The sequence below is a fragment of the Megalops cyprinoides genome, chromosome 16 (genome assembly GCF_013368585.1).
Source record: "Megalops cyprinoides isolate fMegCyp1 chromosome 16, fMegCyp1.pri, whole genome shotgun sequence".
Classification (NCBI taxonomy): Eukaryota; Metazoa; Chordata; class Actinopteri; order Elopiformes; family Megalopidae; genus Megalops; species Megalops cyprinoides.
This window is the reverse complement of record NC_050598.1, coordinates 5524405-5542201: the sequence shown is the minus strand read 5'-3', so window position 1 is coordinate 5542201 and position 17797 is coordinate 5524405. Positions and strand designations below refer to the sequence as shown.

General features: G+C 42.8%; 1 protein-coding gene across 1 annotated transcript; it reads left to right on the top strand.

The window, feature by feature from the left end:
• Positions 1 to 9732: 9732 nt before the first annotated feature.
• On the top strand, positions 9733 to 15921 carry LOC118791156 (protein C-ets-1-like). Its single transcript, XM_036548435.1, has 6 exons — positions 9733 to 9751; positions 10320 to 10439; positions 11086 to 11289; positions 14448 to 14684; positions 14966 to 15084; positions 15703 to 15921. Exons 1-6 carry the CDS (start codon positions 9733 to 9735, stop codon positions 15919 to 15921), a joined length of 918 nt encoding a protein of 305 aa, XP_036404328.1.
• The last annotated feature ends 1876 nt before the right edge of the window (positions 15922 to 17797 follow it).

Here is a 17797-nt window from a genome sequence, read left to right as displayed (position 1 = left end):
TCCTCTGTTTTGGGACACTTCAGTGACCTCTTTCTCCGTGGTGTGAGTGAATGTGTTGAATTCCTTGCACCTCCCCGTAATCTTGTTCACTCTGTTCATCTGCTCATTGCAGTATCTGTGGTCACCCTTGGATCGGCTTGGGTCAATGTGTTGATGGACGAATTTCTCGTAAGGGCTTTCATTTGGTTGATGCAGAGGAAATTACACCAACGAGGAGCTTTTCACATTGCACACATGTTTGAATGTATTCATACATGAGCAACCCAATTAAAACAACAAAAAGGCAAATTTCCTTTTTGTCATTTTAATTTGTCATTTTTCCCCCTGTTCCCCCCACAGGGTCAGCACATAGCCCTGAGCCACAGTGAGGGGGCTCTGGGTTCCAGCAGAGACCTGCTGCCACTACCATATATTAATTTCCATAGACTTTCAAATGATATCTGGTCATTTTTGATGTATTTAAACCTATGGTCATACTAGTATGCCTTCATATATTAGCAACTCAGTTGAAAATACAAAACCACAAATGACCCCACATATCCCTGTGTAACGTTCCTCTGTTGTTGTTGTTGGATTGTATTCAGGCAGTGAGGTCCTGGCTGGTGTTTCGAGGCAGCTCGCATTCTGGAGTTTTGAAAGCACAGCATGACAATCCCCAGCTTTGATCCATCTGGTTCCCCTGAGTGTCATAATAGAAAAAAAAAAACACAGCTAACCAAGTTCTCTGGGTTGAGAAAGCATGGTGACATCCACCCACGGGCTGTCAGCTCTTAACCAAGTCTGACTCTGTCCTCTCCTGCTGGACTGGAGATCTGGATGTGCAGGGGATTACAAACCAGCCCCAATCCCTCAGTCTAAGATGAAGTCAGGGCTGCTGTGGACTCCCAGTCATTGTCTGCTGATGTCACAGCTGTGGGAAAAGCCAGGCCATGGGGCTCAGCTTGTGTTCCAGGTGAGCATCAATCATTGAGCTTCTTGGGAAGCCCCAAGACGGACATTTTGCTCCACAACTTGGCAAGCGACTCACACCTGAGTGACCTTCTGATTCAGGTTATGGTAGTATTAGAGACACATGTACAAAAGCAGACATGAAGGCAGTGCAGTACTGGTTAACACAGGGGTAGAAAAGGAGGAAACATTAGAAATGACTAGATAAGCATAAACCATCATGCTTTTATATCTGCAAGTTTGATAGCCATGAGAATAAAGGTCATGCTGAAAGGTACTTTCTTGCCCTGGAATCAGTGGTACCTATGACCAAACAGTAGCCTATCCAAACAGCCAAAACATGTGATCACATGTCACAACATATGAAAATATCACATGATGTGTGCTTTAACAGTAATGGCTTGGGCTGGGCCATTAGCTGATAATATGATGTGTTCTATGATATTTGACATATTTGATGTGATATATGATGTTTGCAGACACTGCTGATATGATTTCTGTAATCATTATATCCAGAGAGGGCTTCAATGAATGTTAGTAGTTATAACAGTGACAATGATTAACAGTGATCTCCCATCAACTTGTGTACTATTTCTGAGAAGAAGCTGAACTAGTGGTAGAAAGAAGGTTTCTTTTCCTCCTATTGCGTTTGCCTGAAGTAACTAGTCTGAAAGCAGTGCAAATGTTCTGACACAACGTTCAGCTGCTGAGGGGGTGACGTGCATAGAGGGAAAGAGCAAAGTACATAGAATTGCCACCTTTTACCAACTGGAACTTCCTATTTGAAGTGCGAAAATAGACCAGACACTGAATATCCAGTCATAAAATGCTAAAATCTGTTATTGGAGCCTCAACATAACGGCCTTCTTTATCTAGCTGCAGTTAGTTAGTTTGCAGTTAGTTAAAGAAAGCCACCCCTGTGTCATGGTTTTGGAGGAGACAATATTTTTGATTGACATGGGCCTAGATTGCACATTAACTCAGTGGAGTCTGGTATGATGTGATGATAGATTGGAAGTATGGAGATGACATTTTTTGTTCTGATCGATATGTTAGAACAAGAGTTTTGAATATGATGCCAGTCATGACAGGTAATGTACCGAAATGAAGTGAGGTGTGACAACAGTATTGTGGCTGGTTGTAGATCACTGAAGCAGCTTGCATTCTAAATCAACTGGAAAGGTCTCATGGCATTAGTTAGGAGGATTGTCAGAAGAGAGCTGCAGTAGTCTAGTCTGGAGAACACAACTAGTAGCACTAGTAGTTGGTAGTAAAAAAACTGAATAGCTTCTTTGGATGTTACAGGGCAGAAATCTGCAGGCCTGTATCACTGATGCTTTATTATCTGGGAAAGCCAGGTTAATATTCAGCACCACCACCAGGTTGTTGATGCTCAGATACAACACAGTCATGCTGTCAAGGGTGAAGGAGAGGTTGTGATGACAGCATTTGGAAAAGTTTTGGAAAAACCGAGTTTGAGATGTAGAGACATAGAATGTTAAGAGTAGAGGACAGTGTTCATAGTAATGAGGATATCACAATGTGCACCAATAGATATGAAAACTCCACCACAGGTAGAATGAGGTAATCACCTTATTAAAGTAGGTTCAGTCTTGATTACAGGCATCTGAATTCGTATACGCCCAGTGCTGCACCATTCCAGAGCTCTGTAAAAGTCTATTCTACCCTTAATGTATCCAACAGTTCTTGGAGTATGTCAGTGCCAGTACAAATTTGCTTTCTCTTTTAGAGACAGTATACTTTGGGTAGACATATCACAAGGGTTTCGTAACTTCCCTACTTTGTTTCCCCAACATATGGCAAACATCCTACCGGGCTGCTCACAACCACACTCGCATACTGTATTTCAATATGCTGAAAGGAGCAAGTCTCTTTGTTTACTAGGAGTCAAACTCCCAGCAGGAGGACAGATTCCTGTTCCAGTCAAGCCACAGCTTGCTGAAGCGTTGCCATGCACGTACACTGCCACATCACTACGCACCTTCCTGGTGATTGTTGGTTGTGCCTGGACTTCACAGAGAGCTACAGTGAATAGGCCACTCACCTCTATGAACTCTTAACAAGTCACCCAGGAAAGAATGATTTGTTGGAATGGAACACAGGAATGTAACTTCCCCTTATCAGTTTGACAACGTGCACTCATTTCAGCCCCTGGCCTGAGGTAGCCGTCTCAGCTGTTAGCATCATGTGCTTTTGCAAAAGCTGAATGAATGGCAAACATATGGAGATTACTTGCTTCTCATACATACCTACACATGTTGAAATATCATTTGCTCAGTGTGCAAAGCAGGTCCTGGATGTATCACTGAATTTGTGGTTCATTCAGTGTGTGCAAATTCAGTACACATGTCTGCTCCCCAAAGAGAATATCATAGTAGTGGTGGATATGTTTATGCGTTGGATATAGGCTTTCCCCATAAGGCAGAACGACACAGCATCCACTGCTTGTGTCCTTTGGAAACAAGTGTTCTTATGCTGGGGTTCTCCACAACACCTGGAAAGTGTCAAAGGGGATCTGTTCATCATCTCCACTCTTCTGGTATGGGCAAATGGTTTCATTGCACCACAAAGATCTCAGAGTGCCTATAACACAGAACTGTGTTTCAGTGCAGTCCCTGGAGCACTAATGGTGAATAGGGCAACATGGTCACATGTTACTGGTAACCACCTTCTCTGGTGAAATTATTTCTCATCTCTGAATGCAGATGCAGGGTCGATTTAGCCAGCACAGCCAACGTCTGTTTTACACAGCCAATGGCTGTTTTTCACATTGCAATTGCTGCAGCAGACCACAAGGGATTGATTGCAGAGACCACACTGCAATTGCGTGGCAGACAGCCACGTCCTCGCTGACATCAGTGAGAGACACCACAGGTGCTTCACAAATCTTTCATCAAAGCTTCACAATGAAGAGACAAGGGAATATGACCTGAAACGAGGCCAATTTCTTCTTCCACTGTGGGCTCCTAGGAACTGCTGGTAGATGACATGGTTTTGAATCCAATTCTACAATCCCGAAGAGTACTTTTACCATCTCAGCCCTAGCCTGCTCCCTCAGCTGTAAAAACGTGCCATTTTCAGCCCAGATAGCACAGGTGAATACAACATAAACAAAAAGAATGTGTGTCTTTTTACCACTGGCACCACTACCTCTCGCATATGTGGAAAATTTATAATAATCCTCCGATACTGTTCCCAGTTAACATGTTTAATTCAGACGCCCCATTCCACCTGTCGTACATCATCTTGTACTTTCCCTGCTCCATCCATGAAGCTACCTAGCGCATATGCGCCCTCTAGTGGCAGACTATGTAACTCAACATGAAACATCATAAAGTCTGTGTTTTCATTCCTCCAGCCTGCTGGAGTTAGAGGGGCAGTGAGGTATAGTAACATTCACTCCCACCCTAGTGCTCGTTATAGGAGTCGCTGGTCAGTTCTGTTGCTTCTCACATCGCGTCTCTCTCTTAAGTTTGTCTGATGTGCTGGTCATAAAAATACACAAAAAACAAATTACCACATCCTTTTTAAAACATGCTTTATTGTAGGTACTTACAATTGCAACTACATTGCCAAAGATAACCCGCTCAACATTTTCACCAGTGCGCTATTTAAGCTTGTTTATTTTGTTTTCATTACTAGAAGCAAGCAGCTGTGAAACCGCTAATTCTCATCACCTTGGCCATCAAAGTGAACGGGCTCTTTGTTCCTGCAGGCGATGACAATGAAACTTTTTGAGTCGCTGGCTCTGTAGCGGCAGGGTGGCCTATCACGTCCCCCCCGCAGGGTGCACTTCGTTAAAGCGAATTTCTCTGTGCTCTCATGCTTATCTGTGTTCTCAATGGGTTTCGTATTGCACACATTTTTGACCTTTTGTTTTGTGGCGTGAATGAACGTGTTGACCTCCTTGCACCTGTTGGTCACGTTAATTATCCTTTTTTTCATCATTTCATAGCAGTACTGGTCGTCACCTCTGGACTGCTTTGGATCCAAATGTTGGCGGAGGAATTTCTGGTAAGCAGATTCATTCTGTAGGTGAGGAGAGAAGGAAATGAAAGAGGAGCTTTGCATTTTGACACACAGAGAAAATGATGTAACCGGTTATACTTCTCACCCGGCGAGGCCGTCCCTCCTCCGCTTCACAGCTGCAGTGGAGAGCAAGGGGCCATTCCAATCCCTTAAGGAGCACATGTGTCCCGCTTTGGAAGGATTGGTGACCCCCCTGTTCCCCCCACAGGGTCAGCACACAGCCCTGAGCCACAGTGAGGGAGCCCTGGGCTTCAGCAGACCCCCACTGCCACCCGCCACTGCCCTCAGATACACCCCCAGGAGGCAGCACTCCCAGGTCTGGGTGGAGGTCAGGTGTGGAGGCCTGCAGGAGCACACAGGGCCGTGGAGCAGAGGGAGGCCCTGTAAACTCGCTTCCCACGGGAGGGCTGCTGCAGTGGGCCAGGAACAGGCAGGAAAGTCCCAGGGCTGCCCTCATCACCATCATCATCAACCAGGCCATTGATCTGCCAGCACACATTCAAAGGACTGTCTATGATATTTGAGTATGGATTTCAATTCTCATTTCTCATCTCTTATTTTTCTTTTTTCCTTTTAAAATGATGCAGGTAGGTTTAATTTTAAGGGAAAGGGTCTGCAATAATTACTGCAACTGAGCATAAACATATGGAAAAACAGGTTTATGAACATTTGACCTTTTTCAACAGGTAATTTTGGAATATTGCTGATCACAGACATGCACAGAATAAAACTGGTGCTGGTAGCAACAACAAGCATCTGTAGTATGTGTTTTTGATCACCCCAAAAAGATTTTACAAATACTAACTCAAACATGGATGGATTTAAATCTGCAGAGGCAGGGGATTCCATCTCCATTTAGAGAAATGAGACAATATTGATGCTGGCAATTATGCTTTTATGCATTCATATATGAGCAACCCAATTAAAATGATAAAGACACAAATGCAATGACCCCACATACCCCTCTTCAAGGTTCCTGAGGTCTTGGCTGGAGGTTCGAGGCACGTCGTGTATCAGAGACTTCAAAGCAGAAAATGATGCACCACCAGACCCTCCTGACTCTCTCACACACACACACACACACAGGAACATCATAACAAGCTATATGCGTGTCGTGCTTCAGGACCACGTCACTGGGGTCTGAGGCTTCTGCAAAAGACCACATTTCCAACCTTCAGCCTCTGCACCAGCACTAATAGGTCCACGTTTAGAATTTTTTATTTGTCACTGGTCAGCGTTGCAGGTGAACTACAGCCTGGATTCCACCTCCACATCCTCCATTCTAGGCCTGAAGTGTCCTGAGACATTTCTGTTGTACCCTTGAGCCAGGTACTTAACCCAGAATTGCCTCAGTAAATATCCAGCTGTATAAATGGATGCCATGTAAAAATTGTAATCTATCTAAGTTGCTTTAGAAAAGGGTGTCTGCTAAATGGCGGTGTAATGTAATGTAAAGTGTGAATCTGCACCAAACCAAACTGACAGAAACCAGGGCATGGTACTCAATGAGCTGTATGTTGTGGAGTCCAGATAACACTATACAGAAAGCAGTTTACATGAGTAATGTGAGGGTTGACATAGAGGGTAAGAAAGGAGATGATAATATCCTTTTAAAGGTAATCAGTGTCTTCAGTGGAAGTCACTGAGGTGAAAAAAATAACCAGCGATATCCCGGATTCAAACCATCAGCATGGTGGCATCTGGTAATGGGCTCCATACCCCCAGCTGAGTCTGATTCTGTACTTTCCTGCTGGACTGGAGATCTGGATCAGCAGGGGGGATTAGAGGCCACCCCCAAATCACACACACACACACATTTGTACAAGCTCAAAGTCTTACATGAAATCCTTTGGCATAATCCCCACATTTCAGGTCTCAGAATGGATGTGTATGCCCCCCTACCCAAACACTTATACTCAACCCTCAGCCCCCACCCTACTACTCCATCCCAAACCAGATCCCTCGGGTAGCAGAAAATGCTTCTGTGCTTTTTTATAATCAATGTATTGTTAATTTCCATTTTACAGGGAAACAAGAGAGCCCTGTGCAGGTTTTGAATGATGAGACACAGAGATAATAAAAGATTTTTCTTCATCTGTTGTGCAAAGACCTGTCATTCTCCACTAAATGTCAGAAATGTTTGAAAAAAGAAGATCATTTTTGTAAATCTGCCCGCAGTCTGTTACATAGCCATGCATGAAAAAGGCCCTGGAGATGCTCCTCACTAAAGCCTTTATGTGTGTGTGTGTGTATATGTAATGTGCGTGTGTGCATTCCACATGATTTTGTCTTCAGATTACTCATTGTCTGAGGACTGTTAGGGCACCTCTGTGCCATAAAACACTGAACATCGTATCCAAACAGGGTTGCCCCTTGCAGGCTTAGTTTTACTCAGCTGTTATTGTTAATATTGTCATCATCACCTGGATCCAAGGTAACTTGCAATGTATGGTAAAATTACAATAAGAAATAAAATAGCAAATTGTATCTAGAATAACATTTACATTTGAATCAGTCAGTAAAATATTACACTTGTTAAAAAAAATAAGGAAGGCACTTGATACAGCTGAAGTTCAAAATAAGACAACAAACAATGTCTTCTCTTCCAGGGCAAAAATCATGGTTTATGGTTGTCATGAAGAAAAAGGGCTACAATAAATATACAATAAAAGTGAATAGTTAAAAGTTAATTAGAATGAACATAGTGAATTTGTGCATATTATATATCGACTATATATGTCAGATTTTTCCCCTCCTATTGATACAAATAAACAATAAGGGGTGTATCTCATGTCAGCAGTGACATATATCCTTCAGTGGGCAGATGCTTCACAGTGGTAAAATGTCGGACTTGCAGTGTGACAAATGGTCAGTATGTGAGTGTATTGAAGGATTGTACTCACTCTCCCCAGGGCTGAAGGGGAGCCTCATGTGCAATTCCTGATTCCAAAACAGGGTGCAGAAAGGGGAAAGGAAATGAAAAATTAAACAAATGAAGAGGGTCTTCATCTTAGTTCATTGACCTTCCAATTAGTCACACCTGAGTCAGTGACTTTCAAACTCAGGTCAACGCAGTAGCTCTGACATGTACAAAAATAGATACACTTGCAGCACAGAAGTGGTTAACACTTACAGAAAGGAAAGAAGGCACTTGAAAATGACCGGATATGTGTATGCTATCATGCACATTTGGGTTCTTGGGTTTCTAAGTTTGAAAGCCATGGGAATAAAGCTACTAATAAAGGTACTTTCTCACACTGGCACCAGTGCCACCAATGACCAGTGAAGATTAATGGAATAATCACTAACCCCTGAGATGCTGGGCAAAGGAAGAGGATTAGTGATTGATCTTTGGAGGTTTTCAATAGTTTGTTAATAATAGACACTGCAGTAGGTTATTAGATGTTCCATTGTTCTACTGTAAAGCAAGAGCAGCGATTCTGATCAGACAAAGAAGCTTGGGCACTTGGTCTTTGCTGTGTCTGTTTCAGAACTTCAGTAATATGCTTTTAGAAACAAAGTTCCAAATGCATAATACAGTCTGGGTATTTGAAAGACTCTTCCTGAACCTACAGCTCAACAACTAGGCCTTCAGGAGGCCTTTAGCATGCTATGTAGCCATCTAATCAGAGTGTGTTTGATTAGTATTTTTTACCATTATGTAGCACTAGGTGTTGAAGGGAGCTCTAAAACATGTGAGCACAATTCTGACATGCTGGCCTGGTAATTCACAAGCATTATAAAAGTGCATGGAAGAGGCAGGTGGTCATACTTTCTGTTTGCCCTGCACATGAATTTAAGGGGTCTTGGTAATAGCTGATTCAAAACCAACTTTTCATAACTTTCTTCACATGGGATGTAGTGGTTAAATTCTGGCAGGGTGGCTATATTTGAAAATGGCGCAATGGTTGAGAGACCAGTGTAACAACCACTGTACATAGGAATTTTTGGTAGAGAGACTGAACGAGGGCTTAATTTAGTTCAAGTATAACACAGAAGAAGCTCTTTAGCATCTAAACCAGTTGATTTTAATGAAGATGGTTTTATCTTCAGTGTGTTGTAAAAGTCAAGGCCTTAGGGTAGAAGTATCTCCCACTCATCTATGAGGCTGTGTTTGTCAAAAAATGGAGACAAATGCATTTTGTTCTCAGGCTAATGAGAGAGGTTGGGAGGTGGGCACTAGTTTGGTTTTATTGGGAAAGACCAGTCATTTCTGCCACATATTGAAATGGTGACACTTTTCATTACTATCATGCTTTTTACTCGGAATACTCATCCAGGAGAGTAAGGTAAGCAAGAAAAAGTCATAATTGCTGAACATTCTGACCTCCACGATGGGCCATCAGGCTGACAGCATGGATCAGGTCCACTGTTTCCACCCAGTGTTCAGCTGCGTACGGTGACAACAGTTTTCACTGCCTTTGTTCATTTTCCCCAACCCTTTCTGACAGACAGCTGGGCTCTAAACCCTGTTACTGCTCTTGGGTACCTCCCCTCTCCTCCCCTCCCCTCTCTTCTCCCTCCATCCTTTGCCCCTTATGCCTGCCTATTTTTGAAATCCACCCCCTCCCCCCCCACCGGTAATTACGCCCTCTCCCTGTCCCCTGTCCATGAGATTGACACATATCCTTCACCTCCTCCCTCCTCGGCCGTGTCGTATTAAACTCCCCCCTTTGTCCCCTCCTGGCTCTGTTCATCGCGGTCGTCCTTACCACTTGTTTCCCAGAGAGCAGAATGGACTGGAGCTCTTACGGTACGGTCCCCCTCCTCTCCTTTTGCCATTGTGTCTCCGTCTTCTCTAGCTGCCACCTGTGCACCTGGGTTGTTGCTTACTGATCTACTCATCATGTTAGTCTTCTTTATAGTACTTTGTGTCATTGAACCTGTGGCCTCGGTAGAGGGTAACCAGCATCCACCTGACTGAAGCATTCAAAATCGCACCGGAGCATTCTGGGACAGGAATGTCATCTGAATGGTTTAAGTAACTTGTAACTTGACACTCTGATGAGGTTAAAGTTGTTTATTCTCTTATTTAATTATTATAATTTCTGTTATGCAATGAAAAGAAAAAGAAAATGATTTATTCTGTCAATGGAAATGACACCTTATCAACAGAGGCTTGATATGGTTGTCTTGGTTCTGCTGTACCTCTGTGGGACTGTCGAGGTCTGTGGGTTTGCCACTTCTTCTCCTCTGTCTCTTTCACTCTTCCTCTCTTCACCTGCCAAGCTGTGTTTGCCTGCCCGTCTGTCTGTCTGTCTGTCTGTTGAGGTACCTGTCCATCTCCTCTCTCTAACGGTCCCGCTCTGTTCACCATGCAGAGCCGGACTCCCTGGTGGTGCCCCCTCTCACCCCCACCAGTAAGGATGTCCTTAGCCGGGCTGTGAAAGCCACCTTCGCCGGCTTCACACAGGAGCGAATCCGCCTGCGATTCCCACCAGGTAGAGCTGGAATGTTACGGAGACGCTGTGAAAATGTTGCGAGGGAACGGAATGTTCCGTAAAGTGTGCAGTGCCAGTGCTTGTAATGTTACAGGGGTGCTGGAAGAACATTGTACACCAGGCACTGAAGCTATGAACTGCAATGTTACAGAGATGCTATGTCACAGAAACACATCATTGCTTTACATGCTCCTTGTATCAGCCTAACTGTATTGGTTAGCCTTTGTTTAGATTAAAGTGGTTACACATTTAGTGGCTTAGTGATTGAATGAATTGGTGAGGTTTTGTGTGTGCTGGGGCAGCAGTGCAGAATAGTGGAACTACAGAAGAAACGAGACTTGTTGTATCCTTGGGCAAAGCACTTAACCAGAACTGTAGAGTAAATATAACCTGAAATTGTGTGCCATGTAAATAATTTTAGATGAGAACATCTGCTACGCAACTGTAATATAATGTAAAGCAAAAGCACTACTTGGGAGGCAGACCATTAGTGTCAGTGATTGTTTAGCTAATTAATCATTGTGATCATTTATATAGAAGTTTATTAGCTGAAGGCATTTGAAACCTGAAAACAGTGAGCAGGTTAGTATGTAAAAAAGATGTGGATCCTTTTCTCATCAGTAGTCTCTCTCTCTCTCTTTCTAAGACCCTAAACTGTGGTCAGAGTGGGAGGTTAGTCATTGGTTAGACTGGTGCCAGGCTGAGTTCAGCCTCCATAGCCTGGGCCCGGATTTGAAGGGTATGCCCGGGAATGAGCTGTGCTCCCTGGACAGAGAGGAGTTCCTGGCCCTGACCTCTGACTGCACCGCTGGAGAAATTCTATGGGAGCACCTGGAGACTATGCGCAGTGGTGAGAGGAGAAAATATATCACTTCCTATGCGTCTGCTAACATGCCAATAATGTAACTGTGTAATAATGTAATCTGTGCTGTAACACAGAATTAGAATTTTTTCTCACTAAATAGTCATGCCTGCTCCTTGTAGTCTGTTCCTAACCAATTATATCTAAATTAATAGAATGTTAACAATACTGCTTTTAACATAACAATCTCATCATGTCTGTTTGAGGTCAGTTAACTTGGTTATCCAAGAACAGGGATTTTTAAAATATTCATATTCTTGATTCAGTGAGCTCTGACAAGGTGACAGCTCATCATTTGATGGCTTGTTTCCTAAAGAATCATCTCTCGTCCTCCATCTATTGCTGCAGCATCTGCAGTAGGTGAAAGTTCCCCCTTTTGCTCACCCACATCCTAATTCGACTGCACGCAGTCAACAACAGTAAATACACCTTCCTGTCCCAGATCTTCTTCTCTCACCTTTTCAGATTCTCTTGCAGCTACCACCCACTCAGAGGTCCTGTGCTATAATATAAAATAAACAAAGTGGATCTGACCATTAGCCCTGAATTCAGATTTTATTCACCTGTGTGTACAGTGTGTTGTGCCAAAATTATATTGGCACAGTTAGGTTCTACCTGCTGCAAGTAACAGGATGTGTAGAGTTGCTCATAGCAACAATTGTGACTTTTGTGATTTTTTTCAAATATTTTTTTCATCCTTGAATATTATAAATTGTCATTCTGATTTTTGGCTCTGCTCCTAGCAAAAAATTCTTTCTGAACCATTTACATTCCCTGCTCAGTACATCTGCAAATTAATGATATATTCAATGAAATAGTAGAAGCAGGGCAGGCCCACAAAGAAACAAATCTGTGCATACGTTTTCAGCAACATTTGGGAAATGCAATATGAAGAAATTAAGAAAGTTAGACTGTCCAAAGTGATGTTGCTACCTGACCTATGGCAATACCTATACAGTGTATTGGAAGCTATAATATTGCTCAAAGTCCACTTCTTGTACACATTTTACTTGATACATTATTACTGCTAGCGATCAAACCTGCTTGTTGGCAACAATATAGAAATAGTGTGTCACCTAATTGCTTTGTGATACGTGTAACAATACAGAAAAAACCTAATCAGGGCACCTAATCAGTTGGCTAAATAGCTAAATGTGATTGATACATTTTTCTTCATTTATACAAGCATTAATTAAAGAAACGTAGAATATGTTTCTGTGCTTCAACAGGTTTAAGGTAGCAGGATGTGGCAGTGTATGACCTCTTACCCAGAACACTGTGGCTTCAGTCACTGCAGCCCTTGACCTTAACAAATACTCAGAGACACTGAGCTAAGAAAAGTGGAAAAATATTTATAGTGAAGTTGCATTTGATGTAGGCGAATGGTCAAGAACAAGAAATTCTTTTGAGGTTAACAGGTTAACACGATCTGTGAAACCACTCGGATGAAGCTAATAAGCTTCACCTGCTGGGAAAATTAAATGTGCATCTAACAGGTTGATGTGCAATTCAGTCATTTTAGCATAATGCCCAATTTATTATTGTCATTAAAATACTGAAACCTGCATTGACATGGCACATTGTATGTAACCCTGTTAAATACAGTACATATACAGTACATTATATCCTGAAGACTGAAGATATTATTTGGGTGTTATGAAGCACTGAAAGAACAAGATTGTTCATTTCCTTCGGTCTGGCTGTAAATATGATAGAAATAGCCTAGTTACAACACCTGCATCACAGGCGCGTAGGATGATTAACGATGATTAATGATGTGATGGTAAATAACAGCTATTGTTTCACAGGAAATGAATTTCCCCAGTGTTCACAAAAATAACAAATATGTATGTGTGTATGTACGTGTTTGCATGCATTCCTTTCAGAGTGTCGAACGGACTGCGGCTATACCATGCTCCCTTGCACTTCCGTCCCCTACCCCCATTCCGAGCTGGTCACAGGTGAGAACTCAGTTCTCCTGTGTGTCTCCATGACTTTCACTTACCTGTTCTGGGGATGTTCACCTTGCTCTGTGAGAGCCAGAGCATGTTATATGCCTGCTATTTGGTTTTACTCTGAACTGTTAGACCAGTTTAGCGTTTGCCTTCCCTATTTTGTCTGAGGATACACTACCAGATCCCTGAAAGGCATTTTGTAAATGTAGTCCATTATTGTCTTTGATCAGGGACACACTTTTTTGAACGATACCTTTGCATTGCTCCTGTTCTTTCATTTTCTTAGTTGTGTTTCATTTAATGTCTTCGATTTAGTTAACATCCTTCTCATAGACAGGAATTGCCTGGCAAAATCTGGTTTATTGGCTTACTTTTAGCCTGGTCAATTCTCAGCTTTTTCTGTGGGCTAGGGTCCTTCCCCTCACAGTGACATTAGCCTCCATACTTTCCTTAGATTATTCTTCTGAGCATGCCCAGTACCCAGATGAGCACAGTTACCCACAGCTCTCCAGTTACCTGGCTGAACCCCTGCAGGTCCTTTCCCTTGACCCTGTTACCCCAGGAAACCAGGATTACTTCCAGGTAAAGCAGGAAGGGCTGGCAAGGAAACAGGAAGCCACCGTACCTCTCACTCAGCTCAGCAGGACAGGCAAGGAAGTTTCTCTGTTTTATTTCATTCAGACCAGCAAACTTTTTCCATATAATAAAAGTCATTTTTAATGTACTGCATGCTGTTAGTCAGTCATCAGAACGTGTTAAGGTTTCCTATATTACATATATCTTTGCTGGGCAGGCTAGCAATAAGATGCAAAATTAGCAATGAGATGAAAATCCATAAAACCTTATGAAATATGAAGTACTACAAAAGTGGTATCATCACCTTTCTACTTTTTGGCAAAGATCAAGAGCTGTAAATTTGGAGAACTCTGATGTTTTCCCACAAAAGTCCAGCTCTCTTTGTGTAATTTACTGTTAGCTGTGGGACAGCAGTGTGGTGTAGTGGTGAGGAAAAAGGCTCATAACCCAGAAGTTGCTGGTTCACTTTCCCACTGGGGCATAGCTGCTGTACCCTTGGGCAGGTTACTTAGGTTGCCTTAAATAACCAGCGGTAGAAATGGACAGTCCTATGTAAGTTCTTCTGGATAAAAGCTTTTTCTTTGCAATTAAATGTAGCTTGTATCCTTTTTTCAGACTGTGACTTGGAGGTGGGGCCACCGTGCTGCAGTGTTACAGAGATAACTACATCAGTTTCCTGGGTTGGTCAGCTCCAAGACCCGGAGCAGGAAGAGAAGGATGTGCCCATGTCCAGCGAGGCCTACTCCCTACCACACCAAGGTGGAAATTTCAAAGAGTTTGTAGGGGAGAAGGGGGACCTCAGTGGATGTGGGAGAGCTGTGGTCTCAGCAGTGTTTCTTGCTGGTTATACTGGTAAGCAGCCATTCTTGATAAAAAAGAATGAACATGCTTACATTAGGCACTATATGCTATTTGCTGTGTTTACACTGTTCTGTGTCATTCTAGCTTGTTTCTGTCTTTGGCAATAGCTCAAATGTTTTTGTTTTCAATGTGTCAATATAATTACAAAATGCACTATAAACATCATACACAGGTTACACAGGCTAGATTGATGAGCTGATTTAGAACCTCAGGGTCATGCATTATTTAGCTTCCAAATGGTCAAGCCCCACCCACTCTATTTCACGCCACAGGAAGTGGGCCCATACAGTTATGGCAGTTTCTACTGGAGCTTCTCTCTGATCGCAGTTGTCAGTCATTCATCACCTGGACCGGGGATGGCTGGGAGTTCAAATTGACGGACCCTAACGAGGTAAGAAGGGTGTGATGGGAAAATGGGTGGGTTTGAGCTTGGGTGGTCTATAAGGTCAGACCGTTCTATATATGGAACAGCTTGGCATACCAAACGCCTTTATGTCAGGTCCTTCAAAAAAGACCTTTTTGAAGACCTTCCTGGTTAAATAAATGGGCAAGATGCTACCTGATGGCTAATTAATGGCTAACTGGGCTATTACTCATGTTCCTCTGCTTGTCACTGAGTGTACCCATTCATTTTAAAAGTGTTTATAAGGAGATTATTTAAATCACTATAAGACTGCCATATGTTTCATCTGGTACTGTACACAACAACCCAGTAAATGGCTTCATTTTCAAGCAGACGGTTTACTCTGTACCTCTCCCCTGCCCCTCATCCTCTTCTGAATTTGTTTTTTCCACTGTTCCTTTTGTTGCTCTGCTCTGTTTTCCCTCTCAGCCACTCCTTACTGGCAGACACACAAGCCCTTTTCTCCTTAATGTGCCTCTTTATCTCTCTGTCTCTTGCTGTTTCTTTCTTTCTGTGACCCCTGGGCTGTGTGTGTTGCCCTTCCCACCCCACCTCTGCCCCGCCCCTCCTCTCCGCTCCACCCCCACCCCCCACCACACCTCCCAGGTGGCCCGCCTGTGGGGCAGGCGGAAGAACAAGCCCAACATGAACTACGAGAAGCTGAGCCGCGGCCTGCGCTACTACTACGACAAGAACATCATCCACAAGACCGCTGGCAAGCGCTATGTGTACCGCTTCGTCTGCAACCTGCGAGGCCTGTTGGGGTGTGACCCCGGGGGGCTGTGCACCCTGCCGGACACCCCGCCTGGAGACGGACAGGAGTGAACACCCAGAGCATCACACCGAGGACGTGGGCCTCACAGCCCCGAACTCGAGCACAGTGTCTGCCAACATTCCACCAGGACCTTGCCCTGCTGTGCATCTGGTTGTAGCCCAGCTAACGGTAGCTAACCCCAGCTAACGGTGTCCTCAGAATGTTGCCATGAGGTTGGGACAACATGTCACATAGTCCACATAGACTCTCACCAAGCCCTAATGTTAAAAAAGTCATTGCTGTACCCCCATCCAAAAGTTTCATAATAAAAAAGGTTGATTTAAATAATTTTGTCTCTTCAATATTTTTGTCCTCAGAATACTGTTGGTTTTATCCATGTACTTTTTTTAACTGGATTTATTTTCTGTACATTTCAGCATGTATATTGCGGGTATAATGGACAAATGGACATCAGACAGAAATGATATAAATTAAACGTCATAACATCAACATTGTCATGGCTACGGAAGCCGAGTACATGGCAACAAATGCAGTTAGATTTACACAATGTGATGACATGACACGGAGGGTTCCAGTAAATTTGGCACAATTTTCTGACACAGCATAACTTCATGACAACACTACTATCTTCAGCAGAATGAAAAAGTTCAGGCTGCATCTTGGTTTGACCAACCCTGAACTCTGGACATTAATACGTTAAGTAAAAGACTTTGTCCTCGAACTCCTTCTTTTACCTACTGTGGCACTTAGCCACAGAATGCTGTATGGTATGCAATGGCTCCTACTTTCTGTTGCCTGTGTAAATGCTATTGTAAGTTGCTGTGGTTAAGAGGGTCTGCTAAATGGCTAAATGTTAATAGAAACCTTTCCCATACAATTCTTTTATCAATGGTCATGTAGGCTTATTTTGATATTGAGAAAAAATGTTAGAAAAAAATGTTAACTGCAGATTTATTACGTGTCAGTTGAGAATCAGATGCTTTTCTCAACCAGGCTTTCACTTATACCAAACTGTGTATTTGACTGCAGAAACTGTTCTGTCAGTACAAATGGGTTTATTGTCTTAACTGTTCAGTCATGCTCTGTATTCTTTTCCTTTGATTGATAAATGTAATAATAGATGCGAAACTTGCAAGCTTGTGGCTACAAATGAAAATAATTGTCAGTGTCGGCAGGCATCGAAAAGACTGCATGAAAGGATCTGTACATGAAAATGATCTGTAATGCACAGTTTCTATGAGGGAATCATATGTTAATCTTTCGACAAGTAAAAAAAAAACTGACAGAATATTTTTTCATATTTTCCACTGTACTTTTTTGTTTGTTTGGTGCTTTAGGAATAGACTGATGTCTTTCAAAATTTGCAAAACAAGGCAAGTCGTGTTTGTGTGTGTGTGTGTGTGTCTGTGTGCATGCGGTGTCTGAGTCACCATTAAACGAGTGGGAGTGTGTCACTGAAGCAGACAGAGGGGTATGGTTTAATAGGACAGCAGCTGGAGATAGAGTTAATGGAATCTAATTGACGAGCAGTCTCTTGCTCGAAATGCGATTTTTTCCACATCTTACACAACGCGCACCAAGGCCTGGAGAAACAGCATCTTGTGTGTGGTAGGGGGTGGAGGGTGGAGGATTTATATCTCCCCTGGGGAGAGAGATGGAAATGAGAAATACATGACACCAATGATCACACTCTCATTACAATTCTGTCCATTAAAACTTTCCTCCAACAAGAGCAATATGCCAAAGCTTAATGAATACAATGCTTCAGCTTTGAACATAATAGAAACAGTGCTATAAGCAGTATTGATGTGCCAATGGATACACTATGAATACACTAAAAATTAACAAACCTTCTGGAAAGCTCCTAAAGCAAAGAAAAAAACCATATATTATAAAATGTCATTTTTTATGGGATGCTGTCATAAT